Raw genomic sequence first — 17,563 nt, 5'->3', positions numbered from 1 at the left:
ATTCACCTTATTTTCGAACGCGGAAGTAAATATGGGTCCAGTTTCCGGTTTTTGTGCGGCACTTCCGTTTCCTCGCTTCTCTGGGCTAACTAACGATATCGATTGCGAAGGATTATGCAGAGTTGACAGAAAAATGTTACACATGCCGTAGCAGATGAATACAACAAAGAACTAAAGCCCCGCCTCACCCAGGTCGGGTTCTGGACCTGGTTGAAAACACTCATGCATCTAGCTGGCAGATTGCCAAAACTTCGCCGGCGCCTTCAGCACCGCCCTAAACACGGTCGAGCCAACGCTGGACTAAGTTAATATATCTATGGAGGTAGGCTATTTTGTCATGTCAAATGTATTAATAATGTCATCAGAATGCAACCAAAGCACATGATAGCAATAAGTAGATCATAGATGGCTATAAATAATTATAAATCATACAAAATAAATGCCATGATGATCATGCCATGATGACTAGATTTTATACAGGGGTTACTATAATGATTTTGTTTCTCCTTGGAGTTTTTATTCAGACTTCGTAGCCCAGCCACTTTTCTGGTATCGGGTGGTCTTCTGTAGGTCTTGTGTTCACGAAATGAAAAGAACAAACATATGGTCGTTTCTTCAAATGGGCTGCGTGGCGTGTCCGTTATTTCGGGTCCCATGTTAACCGGTTATTTAGAGCTTGCACACTGCCTGCGTGACACGCGCGTCTCAGGGAAAATGCGTGCATGCTAGAAATAGAATCGATGCCTATTTTTCACGCGACACGCAAGCGTTTCGGAAGCGCTTCCAGGCAAAATAGAATAGGAAAATATGTTTGTATGTCATTTTGATATGAATACATATTAATGACATTTTGATGTTTGAATTTAGGTTTTGACATAAATGCAGATATAGCCTAAATGTAAAAATATATATATATATTATCGATTTTCAAATATTGCACCTGTCAATACAGAACGAAATATTCTGTAGCCTATTTTGCCGTCAATACTACCGACGTTGTCTTTGCTGCTATATATTTATGTTTAACATTAAGTGCCTTCCACAACTCTCTCCCCATATGTCGAATATATCACCAATGAGGCTTATCATGTCACCTAGCAGCAGCAACGCCTCGTCAGAGACGTTTCTGGTGTGCAAAGACATAGAAAACACCACGCAACAGAAACGCCACGCAGCCAGTGTGTCGCCGGTCGTATAGGGCGCCTGATTATTAAAATGTCAATAATTCGATGATTAAAACACTCCTGCTCCAAGTAAATCTTTCTTTTGTGCCAGTTATTATGACAACCTCTAACTGCACAAACAATCCCGGTCTTCCTCGAAGCCATAACGATGAGTTTGTTGTTACGAACAACGCTCGCCAGTGACCGGAAGTGCCTTACCGGAAGTCTCGCACAAAATACCGTCAACTGGCTGCGTCCGTATTTCCGTTAAAAATAAGGTGAATATAAGGCCCGTTTAACTTTCAGGAAATGAGGGTGGAGATGTTACTGCAGTTCTCATGAAGCAAATTTCCGTCTAAAGAGGGCGTTACCGATGTGTCATAGACTAGGGTGGAAAGCCTACTCTGTGGCAAGCCTTTGCTTAAAATTTTCCCAGCAGCTGCAACAGCGCCATCTTATCCAAATATTACCAACAAAAACAAAGATTTGGATAGGTTAACCTAAAAAAAAAAAAGGTACTATACGGTTATCCGGACCACATGTGATGACCTACCCCAACCCCGCCCCTAAACCTACCCGTCACTGGGGTTTCGACCAACCAAGAGCGGTTGTGGTCACTGGGGTTACGACCACTGATCTATATAATGACTGGATAGCTCATGACGTTCTAAACTGCCACAAGGCAGTGAAGCCACCGGAAGTGTTCGAGCTTCGTGCAGAGTCCGTTTACCGTTACATTAACCCATACAATTTGTATTAAGCATTTCCTGAACATGTAACTTGCTAATCAAACACTTTATATGAACAAACTACTAATCTATAAAACACAAATCGGTCTTCCGACCTTTTAATATTGTGTCAGTTGATGTTGATATGCGCGAGGGAGAGAGAGCAATACAGCGCTCGGGTTGTTTGAAGGCGCTGAGAGTGCGCGCGCGCGGCCGGGGCTCTCTCTGCACTGATCTAAATAATTCGTTGTTACGACGACTTGTTCCCTCGTTTTAATAAATCGTGGACACGTTTAACTAATTCCCTCCCTCATTTTGATTTAACGAATTACAACGTGGCCACAATATAATAAAACGAGGGAACAAATTAGTATTGTGCTGAGGTATTATTAATTCGTACGTGGCTACGAAACAATATTCACATGAATATTCACCAATTCAAAAAAATATAGGTCTTTAGCATTCACTATTTAATTAATAGTATCAAACTGTTTTTCTTACCTGTGAAGATAGCTTTTCAGTGAAGGCCGACTAGTGTTCTCGTACAGCTTTTAATTCCTTTTGCAAAGAAATTGCCGTTTTTTAATAAGCAGGAAAAATTTCCGACTTTAAACAAATACCCATTTAAATGCTAAGAGTGTTTGCGTTGTAAAAATGTGCAGGGAGACTTTATATTTTAAAACGGTGTCTCGTTAGGCAATGTTTTTTCAGTCAAATCATAAAATTTCCTATTGATTCAATAGAACGCATGAGCTCACTAGGGAATACCAATATGGCGGCGCGGTGGCTTCACTGTTCATGACGTCATGAGCTATCCAGTCATTCTATATAGATCAGTGGTTACGACCAACCAGAGCGGTTGTGGTCAGGTGTGGTCCGGATAAAAGTTGTAAGAATAAGGTCCTGAAGCATTTATTTTTATTTTTATTGTTTACTTGATTTTTGGTCTTGTACTGTAAGAATTGTGGATGGATTTATAAACATTGAGAAATAAAGTTGAACAGAAATAAATATGACTAAATAATGAACAGAAAAAAAAAATTGCATATACAACTGGAAAAATGCATTTCCGGAGGAACTGCGAAGTGTGCTTGCTCGGGTGCGGTTCACTAACTTTAGCAGATAGTGGATAAGTGTGCGTTGAAGTTTGCTTGATCTGAGAATTTCAACAATAGTACTTTTTTCAAGATTGTGCAAAAAGGGGAAAAATTATGTGCATTAAGAGACATGTCTGCAATGTAGATTAGTGCCAATGGCATTGTTTATGTGGCTTGGTTGTTGGTTTTGAAATAATTGGTTATGAATATACAGCAGAGAGTGGGGGTGTTTTGGGTGATGAAATAGTAGCCAATTGAAAAGAATTTGACAGTCTTCATTTACTGTAACCAATAAGCCAATACAAAACTCACCCAGCTGTTCTGTGGTTGAGTGTTCCCTTTGATTAGGAACAAATTTACTATCTCAAATTAAGGTCTACCGTAATTAGCGATACTTTGATTGCTGCTGTCAAGATGGTTGTCATCACCTACACAGAAACGCTGATTTTTATAGCCTACTTAAATGAAAAACGCTATCAGTTTCACTATTAGCTTACTCTAGCGATGCAGTCGCAACAACATGGATAACGCTGTTTGGCCTTGCCTAACTTTATATGACATATGCGCCATATGCTAGAGTTAGGCTACACATCCCGCTGCCATTTCAGGGCTTGAATTTCGGTGCGGGAATGTGGGGATTGCGCATAATTTAAACCATTCCCGCAAGGTTAGCTTTTATAGTGCGAGAAATTCCCGCACAAATATATTCGCTTTATCTCAGAACAAATGATTAAAAAATAAATTCACAGATGCGATAAAAAAAAGATGTCAAACTGTCTTTTATTTTCGAATTTAATTCCTCAATCAGCGCTGGACCGGCATTTTCTGTCTTCCGCTGAGCCCTGGCCATAGACAGATCATATGTTTCACGCTGTCAATGCAGTGGTCTGCGTTGGGCCAGAGCCCGTCTACGGAGAGCCTGCCCACTCCCTATTAAGTCCAATTGTACCGAATTTTGGTTGTAGTTCCACCAGAGTTCCACTGGGGGCGATCGCCATGAGTGCAAAATGAATGGGAGTCTATGGGGCTTGACGGCTAAATGTGTCTCTTTCACCCGATTGCCGTTGAGAAATCTCAGATTTGAGTGTAGATTTTGCAAGTTCAACATGGGTTATAGGTCGAAAGTTGAATGAACGAGTACTTATGTCCTTTCGATTTCTTACAGGTTGAGCTGTTGCATTCTGCTAATGAACGCTGATTGGTCAGTGAAGGACTGATTACGACCAGAGATACCACTTGATGGCATCGTGGCATCCGAAGCAGGACCAGAAACAAACAAAACAAAAACTCGTCTAGCACGTGTATTTACCTGTGTCAGCTGTGTTGTCGATGCCTCCAGAGAAAACAAAGTGCAGAGCGCGAAAGCACCAGAGTGACTGAAGGATTGCCGTAAAGCAGTATCTCTGGTCGTACGATGTGTATGACGTCATTGACACTTTAAAACATTTTTTTAAGCAAATAAGTGACTCTAAAAAATCTAACACCCAGCAATGTGTAATTTCTTTGCATCTCCTTTCGAATACAACATTCAAATTACTAGACAAAAAAATTATATCCTGAGAAAAGTGGATTTTGGTTGGTATAGCGCCATGGTATAGCGCCATAGACCTCCATTCATTCTGCACTCGTCCTGTGAGCGCCCTCATATGGAATCAGAGTGGAACTGCAACCAGTTCAGAAGCCTGAACTGTACTGAGAGTGAAACTTCTCGCCTTATTAGACATTGGGCTGATCTTATTCACACTATCGAGTGTAGGTGCAGCATTCTAACATTGAGTCATAATGAGCTGTTTGTGAAGAAATTATCCGCTTCCAAATTATGTCATTTTATTCTCGAAATTGAAACATTAAAAAACAATTTGCTCTTTATGGTGTGCTAGAGCGCGGCAGCAACGAACCAACTGATCAGCTTGCAGCGTAACAACATTGAATGCTCGGCCGAACAGCTGATCATAGCTGTACAGGGCACCTTATTATTTTTCATTTCCATAAATATATCTAGTAGTAAAGCTAATGCAAGGGCTAGAAATCAATTACTCTTTTGCTGATACTTCCTTGTCATCATGGAGAGCGCAGTTCATGGTTGCATAACTTGCATAGCAACGACAGACGTGTCAAGCGCGAGGGAGAGGGAGAGCAAGCGCGAAAGGAGACAGCGGCGCGCCCGCGCTTTCCACTTGTTTTTACACATCTAGGGTGCGTTCCATTCGACATGGGGTGCTTCTCAATATCCCTCCTCGTCTCCTCTCTCCTCCATCCTATGACCCGGAAACCGATCGAGCACAGCCATCTTGAAGGACATCTCAATTAGTGATGGGTCGTTCGCGAATGAGCCGGATCTAAAGGCTGATTTATACTTCTGCGTCGGACCTACGCCAGAGCCTCTACGCTGTAGGCAACGCGTTGGTTTTCATTTATACTTCTGCGTCGTTGTCCGCGTTGACGCGCAATTACACTTGAAGAGGGAGCATGTGAAACCCGAGGGAGTGGTCCTAGCAGACCAATCACAGCGCTTGCGTCCGCGTAGAGTTGACGCGTTGTTACATTTTTGGAGAGGTGCACGTCAGGGTACGCCGAAGGGTACGCGCGCTACACACAGCCTACGACGTAGCTACGGCGTGAGTTCGACGCAGAAGTATAAAGGCCTCATAAGAGCCGGCTCCCGTCGTTCACCTACAAGAGCCGGCTCTTATGAGGCCTTTATACTTCTGCGTATATCTGAAGAGCCGACTCTACTTTTAAAAATATAGCCTATAGAAATTAAATCATTATGTAGGCTAATAATGAAATAATGAATGATTTTAATTGTATTGAAAATAATTGATTAATTCAAAAAACAACAAAAACATAATTATATAGGCCTAAAGGCGCACACACATTTGTTTCGACTGTCTTATCAGCCTCACATTCTGTTCCTGTCAATCATACACGCAATGTTGTCAACCAATTAAACTGCATGAGGGAGGGCCGAGCTAACTCACGTGACGAAAAATAATATTTTAATTAAATTTCGGGCGGGTGGCGGTTGAACCAGTCAAATTAAAAAAGTTTGCCACTATAAGCAAACCTGCAAGCTATGAGCCCAGCTGTCAGTAGCCTACTATTGGAGGAGGCCTAAACGTCTCGTAGATGAGACTGCCTGGGTTGTTTTGTTATTTTTTTTCGATATTAATTATATTTTAAAACAGCCGGTCGTAGCCTACCACTCGTGGAATAGGCATTTAAAAGAGAGATAGAGTCTGATATGACTCAGAAATGATATCGGGCAATGGCAGCGCAAGATGTTCAGAAGAACGCAAGAGCTAAACTTCTACAAGCTCAATAACATCCACATAAAAAATAAAAAAAGAAGGTAAGAAAAATAGTCAGTCATAACTTTGCCCATTAATTAGATGTGCAAGGCAAGCAGACAAGTTTTTGGGTTGTTATGGACAATTAAAAATGTAAATATATTCACGTTGCACAGTTGTGTGATGGACTTTCAGCGAGTTAAAACATATATTTTTTAAAGAGCCGTTTGTGATTCAAAAAGAGCCAGCTCTTTTCAGTGAGCTGAGTCAAACGAGCCGGCTCACGAAAAAGAGCCGGATTGCCCATCACTAATCTCAATTCTCTAAGTGCACCGCGAGGAGTCGAGGATCGAGGAGTGAGGAGGCTTCCAGAGGAGTCATGAGCGAGGATACACAGGTGTATCCTATGCGGAAGAGTTTTATCGACTAAAACGTGACGCACGTATAAATTCTCCTCCCCCTTCACATCGGTCACAATAATTTTGATTTATACTTTACTTTTGCAGTTTATATAAACCACACACCTCACATATTTCAACAGGGTATCTTTCTTTATTATTATTTATTATGAATTTCTTAAATAAACAAATTTCAACAACATGAGGGCAGATCCTCTGAGCGCTGCTGATGACGCGATGAAGTGACGCTCGAGTGATCAAGGATTCCAATGTATAAAAAAAGCTTTCATTCGATCCCTCCGTCCTCGCGTCTTTTCCTTGCAGCCTTCCCTCGCATCCTACAGGGGGCGGAGCTGAGACGCGAGGAAAGGAAGCGAGGAGAGGAAAAGAGGATGCACAAATAAGAAGTGAGAAGCACCCAGGGTCCATACGCAGTGTTCACTGCTCCCCTACTCCCTGAGCACGGTATATCAGTTGAAGTGGACTTCACTGACAATAACCGCTCATTTGAAACGCCCTGCTAACGTCATCAAAGAAAGTCAACTACGGGGTCGCGCAGATTATGATATAACATATATAGGACTATTCATATTTTAATTTTTATTATTATATTAGGCTATATATTTACAATTATATTGCACTATTTTACAACTACCTAAAATAAAATCACTTTACTTCACAAACTAGCTAAGCTGGCTGCATTCACTGAGGTAAATTATAATCATCAAAAATAGTATAGGCTATGTAATATTCACAACAATAACCGTTAAAAATACTGTCATTTAACAATGGCGAAATGTATGAATACTTACACACACGTTTTTTTATATTTTTTTATTGCAAACAGAGGATACAAATAACATGTGAATAGCCAAAATATACATAATATACAATAATAAAAAACATAAAAAAAAAAATATATATATATAACAAAATTGCTAGGGGAAGCTTATTTAAAAGAAAAAGAGGTCCATATGTTGACAGTTTTAACAGCCTTTTTGTTGTTTGAGCCAGAAATCAGATTAATATAATGTTCAACTTCATGGAGAAAAAGTACAAAACTAGGTTTTTTAGCGCTGAATTTACATTAATGACTATGACATTTTGCCAAAATAATTAACAAATTTATAATGAAATACATCTTTTCATTATTTTGACTTTTATAAAAGCAAAAAATAACATCCTTCCACAATAAAGCAAAGTCTTTATAAATATGATCAATTATGAATCTGCTGAGGTTTTGCCAAAATGTTCTGGTGAGTGGGCAATACCAAAAGAGGTGCAAGACAGTTTCTGGGTGGTCTTTACAAAAAGAACAGTTTGTCTTGATGTCTCTTTTAAATTTAATCATGTAATGATTAGCCGGGTAATATCTGTGAATTATTCTGAAAGATACTTCTTTCACCTTGTTTACTAGAAAGTATCTGTGAGGAATCATCCAAGCCTTTTTCCAATCAATGTCATTTACAAATCGGTTCCAATAAAATTTAACATTAGGAATAGAAACAATTTCTTTCTGGAATAATGCACGAATGTTCTTATTGTTATGAGGAAGTTGGGAAAAACAGATTCTTCCAACTGGCGAATCAGCCACATCGGGGAGAGAGATAGAGGTAGGTGGCAGTCTGCCAGTATATTTAAAAAGCATGATTGTGCCTGATGGAATGGCGTCAAATACAATTGCGAATTCTTTCGGTGTAACTGGAATGTTATATGTTGATGAAAAGTCTCTATAGGAGAAAAGTCGCCCCTCTTCATTAAATATCTGGTCCACCAGCAGAATCTGATTACGTACCCAATTCTCAAAAAAAAAGACACTTGTTCTTATATAAAATATCTCTGTTATTCCAAATTAGATACCTGTGAGGTGAGAAATTATGATTGTAAATAAGAGACCAAGCTAAGAGGACCTGCTTGTGAAAAGTGGACAGTTTTACAATTCAAAATAAAGCGCAGACCACCAAAACGAGAGAATATATAATGGGGAATAAAATTCCAAATTGAGACAGGGTTTTTAAGAAAACGCTTAGCCCAATTAATCTTAAAAGTATTATTTAGAGTATTGAAGTCCAAAAAATTGAGCCCACCAGATTCATATTTGTTCATAACAACACTTTTTTTTTATATAATGGATACGATTTTTCCAGATGAAGTCAAAAAGCATTCTGTTCATATCTTTACAAATTTTACTGTCTAAGTGTAAAGAAAGGGCTGCATATGTAAGCCGAGATATCCCTTCAGCCTTGGTAAGCAACACTCTGCCTTAGAGATAAGTCCCTTTGCAACCACTGGTTCAGTTTGTTCTGAGTTTTATTAATGATTGGAGAGAAATTTAACAGACATCTCATTTTCTGATCTTTAGAGATAATAATACCCAAGTAGGTAACTTCGTTCTTGATCGGAATGTTGCAAATAGTTTGTATATTACAGTCTTTTAAAGGCAACAGCTCACATTTATTAATATTTAGGCATAAACCAGATGCCTCTGAAAACTGGTTAATTACTTGAATGGTGACAGGTATCTGGCTTGCATTTTTTAAAAAGATTGTGGTATCATCAGCAAGCTGACTGATGATGATATCCCTACCCGCAATAGAGATTCCTTGTATAGCACTATTACTGACATAAGTTGTGAGAATTTGTGTACAAAGTAAAAACAAGGGGAAATCGGGCATCCCTGACGAATACCCCTTTTCAGATTAAATCTTAAAGGGGATGTTCCATTTTTCAGTTTTATACAGCTATTGCCATTAACATATAAGGTTTTAATTGCTTTGCGGAAAAATTCCCCAAAACCAAATTTCTCTAAAGATAAAAAAATAAATTGGTGTTCTATTGTATCAAAGGCCTTATAGAAGTCTAAGAGGAGGATGAAGCTATCTTCAGATATTAAGTCAGAGTAGTCAAGAATATCTAATACTAGTCTAATATTATTAGATATATGCCTGTGTCTCATAAAGCCTGATTGTGTCTCATCTATAATTGTGTCAAGAGTTTCTTTAATTCTTCTGGGAAATATTGAAGCCATAATTTTGTAATCATTGTTTAGCAGACAAATGGGTCTCCAGCTGTCAATAAAGAGTGGATCTTTTCTAGGCTTGGGAATCAATGTGACAAGTCCTTGAGTGAGGCTAGGAGGAAGGGAATCATTCTCTATACTCTCTATAAAAACCTGTAGTAAAAATGGGGCCAAGTGCTCTGAGAACGCTTTGTAAAATTCTGCACTTAACCCGTCAGTGCCCGGAGATTTTTACACACACGTTAGTTATGACCGTTCTGACTGGTGATGACGTGGTGCGCGAAATGATAGTTGGGTGATCATCGCTCTCCACTTCCTGTGAAGTGATGTATCGATGTTCCCTTATTCCCTATGCCGTGCGCAGTGCCCTTCGAACTGAACATGTTCGCTCCCTTCGGATTGGAATCTCACTTAAGATGGCGGAATACCCTGTGAAGTCCACTTCGCAGTCCACTTACGGTCAAATGGAACGCACCTCTAGAGCGACGTTGTTGATTGTTTGAGCGTGTGACTGCGCATTTCTCCTTGTTTTCTATTGTTATGCGCAGCATATTTCCCGTGCGCACAAACACAGCCACAGACAATTAATTGTTTGTTCGGTTAGCGAAGAAGAGCATGATGTATTTTGTATAAAGTTAAAAAAAAATTTTTTTATTAACTGTTTTGAGAACTGGAAATGCACAATTCATGCATACAAATCTGTATATATTAATAAATGAAGATGATTAAATTAGACCGATGCAAAAAACGAAATTCAGGCCCCTGCATTTATTAAGACAAACCTAAAAACGAATGCAGTCTATACACTGACTTGGCAGCTCTGTGAAATGTAATACAACAGTGCCACCTACTGTCTAAATGCATTAACATTAAAAGTGTGAGGTGAAACCTATTTTTTACAGTCTATGGGTGAAACTCTTTTGCATAGACATAGGTAAATGGGTTTGTCAATTAGCCTGAAATAAAAAAAATATACACAAAAATAATACACAAAAAATGTACAAAGTTTGGTTTCGATACGTGACAGAGTTCCTTAGATATGGACGACTTCCTGTTTGGCGACTACGCCGGCGATTTCGTTTGGCTGTGACGGGCAAACGCTTCCGAAAATCAAAAATCCTTCTAGTAACTTTTGTGAGGCTTGGTCCAAGGATCATGTACGTCCAGTTTCGTGAAGTTCGGACCAAATTTGTGACCTGTGCAAATTTAGTTTCGCTTTCTGTTCAATCCAATATGGCGGACAAACGACATGGACTCGTGATGTCATCTTCGCGAGCAACTTACACCGGTACTGACCGGACGTTTTAAAGTTGGAACGGTGTCTCTGTCTCAAAGGGCCTAGGCGCAGGAGCTGGCCAAAATTTCTCTCCCGGGAATAATAATAATAATAATAATAAGAAGAAGAAGAAGAAGAAGAAGAAGAAGAAAACTTAAGAAGAACAATAAGTGTGCTGCTTTCAGCAAGCACACTTTAATTATAAGTATGAACTAACTTTTGCAATACGCTATGCTTACACTACCCTAAACGAATGAAAAGATGTGCTGTCCTAATCACCCAAATATTACTCAAAAAAGGGGTTTTGGCTCAGTTTACATAAACGTTTATGTCACACATCTTTTCATTATATTATTAACTTTTTTTCCTGTTAAAATGGATAACATCTTCAATATTACAGAAATGTATCAGGTGTTGGGCTGATGTTTTTAATTTATGGCAAGAAACCTTGAACAAGGCGGAAATTCAAAAACTGTCCCAATCACCCTTGGGTTGTACTTATATTTAATGTGTTTTTGGATTGTTCTGCTGACGAAAAATCTTTCTGAGAAATTTCAGTTGACAAAAACTCTTGATAATTAGTGACCTACAGCTTTTTACAGCTTTACCATAACTTACCCAAACATTTTGGTGGATCAGGTTTAAAAGTCCCATCCTCAGAACAACGAAGTGTTGAACTTCCAATAAGACTAAACCCACTGATACATTTGTAGGACACGACCTGTGAATAATCATAACTGTCCAAAGGCTCCTCTCCAAGCTGTCCATTTACTATGGCTGGAGGTGCCCTACATTTCACCACTAAAGAGAAAAAAAAAAAAAAGTTGGCTCTTCAATGTCATATTTCAGTCAAATTTAAGAAACGAAAACCTTCACCTTTACAGAAAAGATCTCTGCCATCTTGTCAGTAAGAAATGTGTCAATATGTATACTTAAGTACTTATCGTCATGTATGATTTTAGGTCAGTCAGATTCGAGGATCGGAACTAACTGTTTTACATATTAAAAACAACCTAACGAGCTTATTGTCAGGTTTATGTTCTGTTATGTGGACCCATATTTTGTCATTCTCTTCTGTTTACTTCACTTCCTGTTTCAACGTTGTTTAGTTTTAGTAACTGAAAATGTCCTCGTTTTTGTGCATGCTGACCACATCGTAACACTTATTAATATAGCTTATTAAGATACAACAATTTGTATGGTCCTGTCAAGCAGACAAAAACATGAACATGATGAATAGGACATGTGGCTTTGCATGGTTAAACGATGTACAGCTATTATCACTTAGGGTGTACTCACTTTTGTTGCCAGCTATTTTGACAATAATGGCTGTATGTTGAGTTATTTTTAGAGGACAGTAAATATATACACTTCTATACAAGCAGGAAGCAGCACATTGACTACTCTAAAATCTATCCAAGTTTAATTTCTATAGTATTGTCCCTTGAGAAGATATACTAAAATGTTTGCTGAAATGTGAGGGGTGTACTCACTTTTGTGAGATACTGTATATATATTTATATCACAATATATTTATAATTTAACATGACCCGTTAACTCTACTATTACTAAAAGAAAATAAGAAAAAGCGGCTCACAAAAGCATCCTAAAATTAAAATAGAGGTCTCATGGTTCATATTCCAAATGAATGAAATTTAAAAAGCATAATTCATTGAAAACATTCTGCTCTATAAAGGTGTCCAGCAAGCTTACTTTCATGGCTGTCAAGATCTGAAATTTTGTGCACAAGTTCTATGGGTGACCTCTATGGTGGGGTTTTATCACATGTCTCGCCCCCATTTACTTTCAGCTAAACATCTCCCTTTGTGTTTCACAAAAAAAAAAAAAAGATCTGGAATTAAATGGAAGTACTTACATTTGCAAGTGAGGAGCAGTTTTGTCCAGTTGTTTTCCTCACAGGTAACTGATTTAGACACTGTCGAGTCAACTGGCTCATATCCACGAATGCACTCAAATGTTACTTTGGATCCATATGGGAAACTTTTTTGCATGCGGAATTCCTCTGTTAAGGTGACATCTCGTCCAAAATCAGGTCGGCTACAAGGCCCTGTGGAGATAAACAAGTAATATGAATTACAGTCGTCTGATGCATAACTCCATTAACAGATCCAGTACTATTTTAGTTATCATCACTAATTTCTGTCTTTTTCCCCGCTATCTATTTTAGGTATCATGAGGTACTTGAATGTGATATAGAGCCCTGGGCGGGACTGTTTTCTTAATCCGCTCCCACTGAATTTCTGACCATTACCGCCCGCTCCCGCAACGTGTGTGTTTCACTCCTACCCACACCCGCAAACATTCTGTTACAGCTTGTAGAAATGATGAAAAACACAAACATTAGGGCTATGCTAGACATTCAGAATAACAGACATTAAACATTGCGTTTAACTAAACTAACCATAAGATAAAGTAATGCTAGCACCACACAAACACATTTGGACAGATTTTTTATTATAATTATAAAATTCTATCAAATGTTAAAGGGGACATCGGATGTCACTTTTTACAACATGTAAAAAGTCTCTGATGTCCCCAGAGTGTGTATGTGAAGTTTTAGCACAAAATACCCCACAGATCATTTTTTATAGCATGTTGAAATTGCCACTATTAGGGGGTAAGCAAAAACGAGCCTTTTTGTGGGTGTCCCTTTAAATGCAAATGAGCTGGTGCTCCCACCCCTTTCAAGAATAGAGCGGAGCTTCAAGAGCTCATACCGACAACAAAACAGGACGCACTGAAAATGTCAGAAACTGTCAGTAGCAGTGTTCAGTTCAAACCAGAGTCAGACAATAATGCCTACAGAGCCAGAGAATATATGCTGCATGCTTTTTCAAAAAGACGCAAAAATATCACAGAATGATCCCATGTGGCATATATTCTATGTGTTCAGGGGGTATACGATATGAAATTTAATGTATTATTTAATGAAAATCTTCACCTTGGCCGATGGTCTGTGCTTGACTGCGTGTTCATGAAAGACCCAGAAAAACACACAATTTGTGAGAAGTCAAGATGAACAAAAACGCAAAATCAAATACAATCCATGTTCCTTCTTCTCTGAGGTGAATATACTTTATATGTTGTGTCTTTACGAAGTTGTGAAGAAAGTTCACTGACACTTTTTGGGGTTTTCTTGGCGTTGTATTTCATGATGTGAATTTACTCAACGAATTAATGAAATAATTAATCACTTAGCCTAGCCTACTACAGATTGCTATGGAGGAAGAGAATGTTACTGATCGACTGTGTGAACTTCACTTGTTGACTCCTTTCTTTTTACACAGCAAATAGAGGCACCCAAGCTGTATTTTTTTATATACTGTATATTCCCACCTGCAGAAAAGGTAAAACCGCCCACTACCGCGAGATTTGCGCTGGGTCCAATCCCAATGCAGCCCTCTAAATGTGAAAGTCAGCTAGACTAATAGCTCAAGACTTTCTTAACAAATGACAAGTGAGTAAATTCTCATCTTCATTTTGGGTGAGCTACTCCTTTAAACAGTGACATCACTAAGAGATAACAGGGTGTGCAGTCATGCAATAATAAAATCATTATATTCTTACCAATGCACTTTGGTGGTTTAGGGTTCCATCCATTTTCTGTGCACAAAATACTTGAAACTCCTTTCATTGTATAGCCATCATCACATTTGTATTTTATAAAGTTGCTCAGCATATAGGGGGGTGGTCTTCCTTCGATTCTATATGCGTGTGGAATTTCAGGCTTTGGACAAACATCTGGAAAAAAAAGAAAAGAATAAAAGTTTATGTAATTTATGTAAATTAATTGTATTAATCATTAAACATTTTATTCATCAACAGAAAAAAAAGAAAAGAAATGTAAAATAACTTTTTTTTTTTTTCTCTTTAACCATAACTTACCCAAACATATTGGTGGATCAGGTTTAAAAGTCCCATCCTCAGAACAATGAAGTATTGAACTTCCAATAAGAATAAACCCACTGTTACATTTGTAGGACACGACCTGTGAATAATCATAACTGTCCAAAGGCTCTTCAAGCTGTCCATTTACTATGGCTGGAGGTGCCCTACATTTCACCACTAAAGAGAAAAAAAAAAAAAAGTTGGCTCTTCAATGTCATATTTCAGTCAAATTTAAGAAACGAAAACCTTCACCTTTACAGAAAAGATCTCTGCCATCTTGTCAGTAAGAAATGTGTCAATATGTATACTTAAGTACTTATCGTCATGTATGATTTTAGGTCAGTCAGATTCGAGGATCGGAACTAACTGTTTTACATATTAAAAACAACCTAACGAGCTTATTGTCAGGTTTATGTTCTGTTATGTGGACCCATATTTTGTCATTCTCTTCTGTTTACTTCACTTCCTGTTTCAACGTTGTTTAGTTTTAGTAACTGAAAATGTCCTCGTTTTTGTGCATGCTGACCACATCGTAACACTTATTAATATAGCTTATTAAGATACAACAATTTGTATGGTCCTGTCAAGCAGACAAAAACATGAACATGATGAATAGGACATGTGGCTTTGCATGGTTAAACGATGTACAGCTATTATCACTTAGGGTGTACTCACTTTTGTTGCCAGCTATTTTGACAATAATGGCTGTATGTTGAGTTATTTTTAGAGGACAGTAAATATATACACTTCTATACAAGCAGGAAGCAGCACATTGACTACTCTAAAATCTATCCAAGTTTAATTTCTATAGTATTGTCCCTTGAGAAGATATACTAAAATGTTTGCTGAAATGTGAGGGGTGTACTCACTTTTGTGAGATACTATATATATATATATATATATAATTTAACATGACCCGTTAACTCTACTATTACTAAAAGAAAATAAGAAAAAGCGGATCACAAAAGCATCCTAAAATTAAAATAGAGGTCTTATGGTTCATATTCCAAATCTTTTGAAACCATCCTAAAGCACTATGTGATGAATGAAATTTAAAAAGCATAATTCATTGAAAACATTCTGCTCTATAAAGGTGTCCAGCAAGCTTACTTTCATGGCTGTCAAGATCTGAAATTTTGTGCACAAGTTCTATGGGTGACCTCTATGGTGGGGTTTTATCACATGTCTCGCCCCCATTTACTTTCAGCTAAACATCTCCCTTTGTGTTTCACAAAAGAAAAAAAAAGATCTGGAATTGAATGGAAGTACTTACCTTTGCAAGTGAGGAGCAGTTTTGTCCAGTTGTTTTCTTCACAGGTAACTGATTTAGACACTGTCGAGTCAACTGGCTCATTTCCACGAATGCACTCAAATGTTACTTTGGATCCATATGGGAAACTTTTTTGCATGCGGAATTCCTCTGTTAAGGTGACATCTCGTCCAAAATCAGGTCGGCTACAAGGCCCTGTGGAGATAAACAAGTAATATGAATTACAGTCGTCTGATGCATAACTCCATTAACAGATCCAGTACTATTTTAGTTATCATCACTAATTTCTGTCTTTTTCCCCGCTATCTATTTTAGGTATCATGAGGTACTTGAATGTGATATAGAGCCCTGGGCGGGACTGTTTTCTCAATCTGCTCCCACTTAATTTCTGACCATTACCGCCCGCTCCCGCAACGTGTGTGTTTCACTCCTACCCACACCCGCAAACATTCTGTTACAGCTTGTAGAAATGATGAAAAACACAAACATTAGGGCTATGCTAGACATTCAGAATAACAGACATTAAACATTGCGTTTAACTAAACTAACCATAAGATAAAGTAATGCTAGCACCACACAAACACATATGGACAGATTTTTTATTATAATTATAAAATTCTATCAAATGTTAAAGGGGACATCGGATGTCACTTTTTACAACATGTAAAAAGTCTCTGATGTCCCCAGAGTGTGTATGTGAAGTTTTAGCACAAAATACCCCACAGATCATTTTTTATAGCATGTTGAAATTGCCACTATTAGGGGGTAAGCAAAAACGAGCCTTTTTGTGGGTGTCCCTTTAAATGCAAATGAACTGGTGCTCCCACCCCATTCAAGAATAGAGCGGAGCTTCAAGAGCTCATACCGACAACAAAACAGGACGCACTGAAAATGTCAGAAACTGTCAGTAGCAGTGTTCAGTTCAAACCAGAGTCAGACAATAATGCCTACAGAGCCAGAGAATATATGCTGCATGCTTTTTCAAAAAGATGCAAAAATATCACAGAATGATCCCATGTGGCATATATTCTAAGTGTTCAGGGGGTATACGATATGAAATTTAATGTATTATTTAATGAAAATCTTCACCTTGGCCGATGGTCTGTGCTTGACTGCGTGTTCATGAAAGACCCAGAAAAACACACCATTTGTGAGAAGTCAAGATGAACAAAAACGCAAAATCAAATACAATCCATGTTCCTTCTTCTCTGAGGTGAATATACTTTATATGTTGTGTCTTTACGAAGTTGTGAAGAAAGTTCACTGACACTTTTTGGGGTTTTCTTGGCGTTGTATTTCATGATGTGAATTTACTCAACGAATTAATGAAATAATGAATCACTTAGCCTAGCCTACTACAGATTGCTATGGAGGAAGAGAATGTTACTGATCGACTGTGTGAACTTCACTTGT

General features: G+C 38.3%; 1 protein-coding gene across 21 annotated transcripts in view; it reads right to left on the bottom strand.

Annotated features, from left to right (window-relative positions):
• The window catches only part of LOC311302032 (complement receptor type 1-like), a 113,572-nt gene that overhangs the window by 66,138 nt on the left and 29,871 nt on the right, over window positions 1–17,563 (bottom strand). For 16 of the 21 annotated variants that reach the window (XM_084427553.1, XM_084427554.1, XM_084427558.1 and 13 more), the window contains 5 exons: window positions 16,154–16,345; window positions 14,878–15,057; window positions 14,560–14,733; window positions 12,848–13,039; window positions 11,590–11,772 (listed from right to left, as the gene is read on the bottom strand). The exons of 1 other annotated variant lie outside the window; for it this stretch is intronic. In XM_084427553.1, the coding sequence (XP_084283679.1) occupies window positions 11,590–11,772; window positions 12,848–13,039; window positions 14,560–14,733; window positions 14,878–15,057; window positions 16,154–16,345 (921 nt within the window). The remainder of the gene's footprint in view (window positions 1–11,589; window positions 11,773–12,847; window positions 13,040–14,559; window positions 14,734–14,877; window positions 15,058–16,153; window positions 16,346–17,563) is intronic. 4 more of the 21 variants (XM_084427551.1, XM_084427552.1, XM_084427568.1 and 1 more) reach the window with 2 other exon arrangements.

Source organism: Rutilus rutilus (genome assembly GCF_951802725.1).
Source record: "Rutilus rutilus genome assembly, chromosome: 13".
NCBI lineage: Eukaryota > Metazoa > Chordata > Actinopteri > Cypriniformes > Leuciscidae > Rutilus > Rutilus rutilus.
The sequence above is the reverse complement of the archived record's forward strand: the minus strand, read 5'-3'. Positions and strand labels throughout refer to the sequence as shown.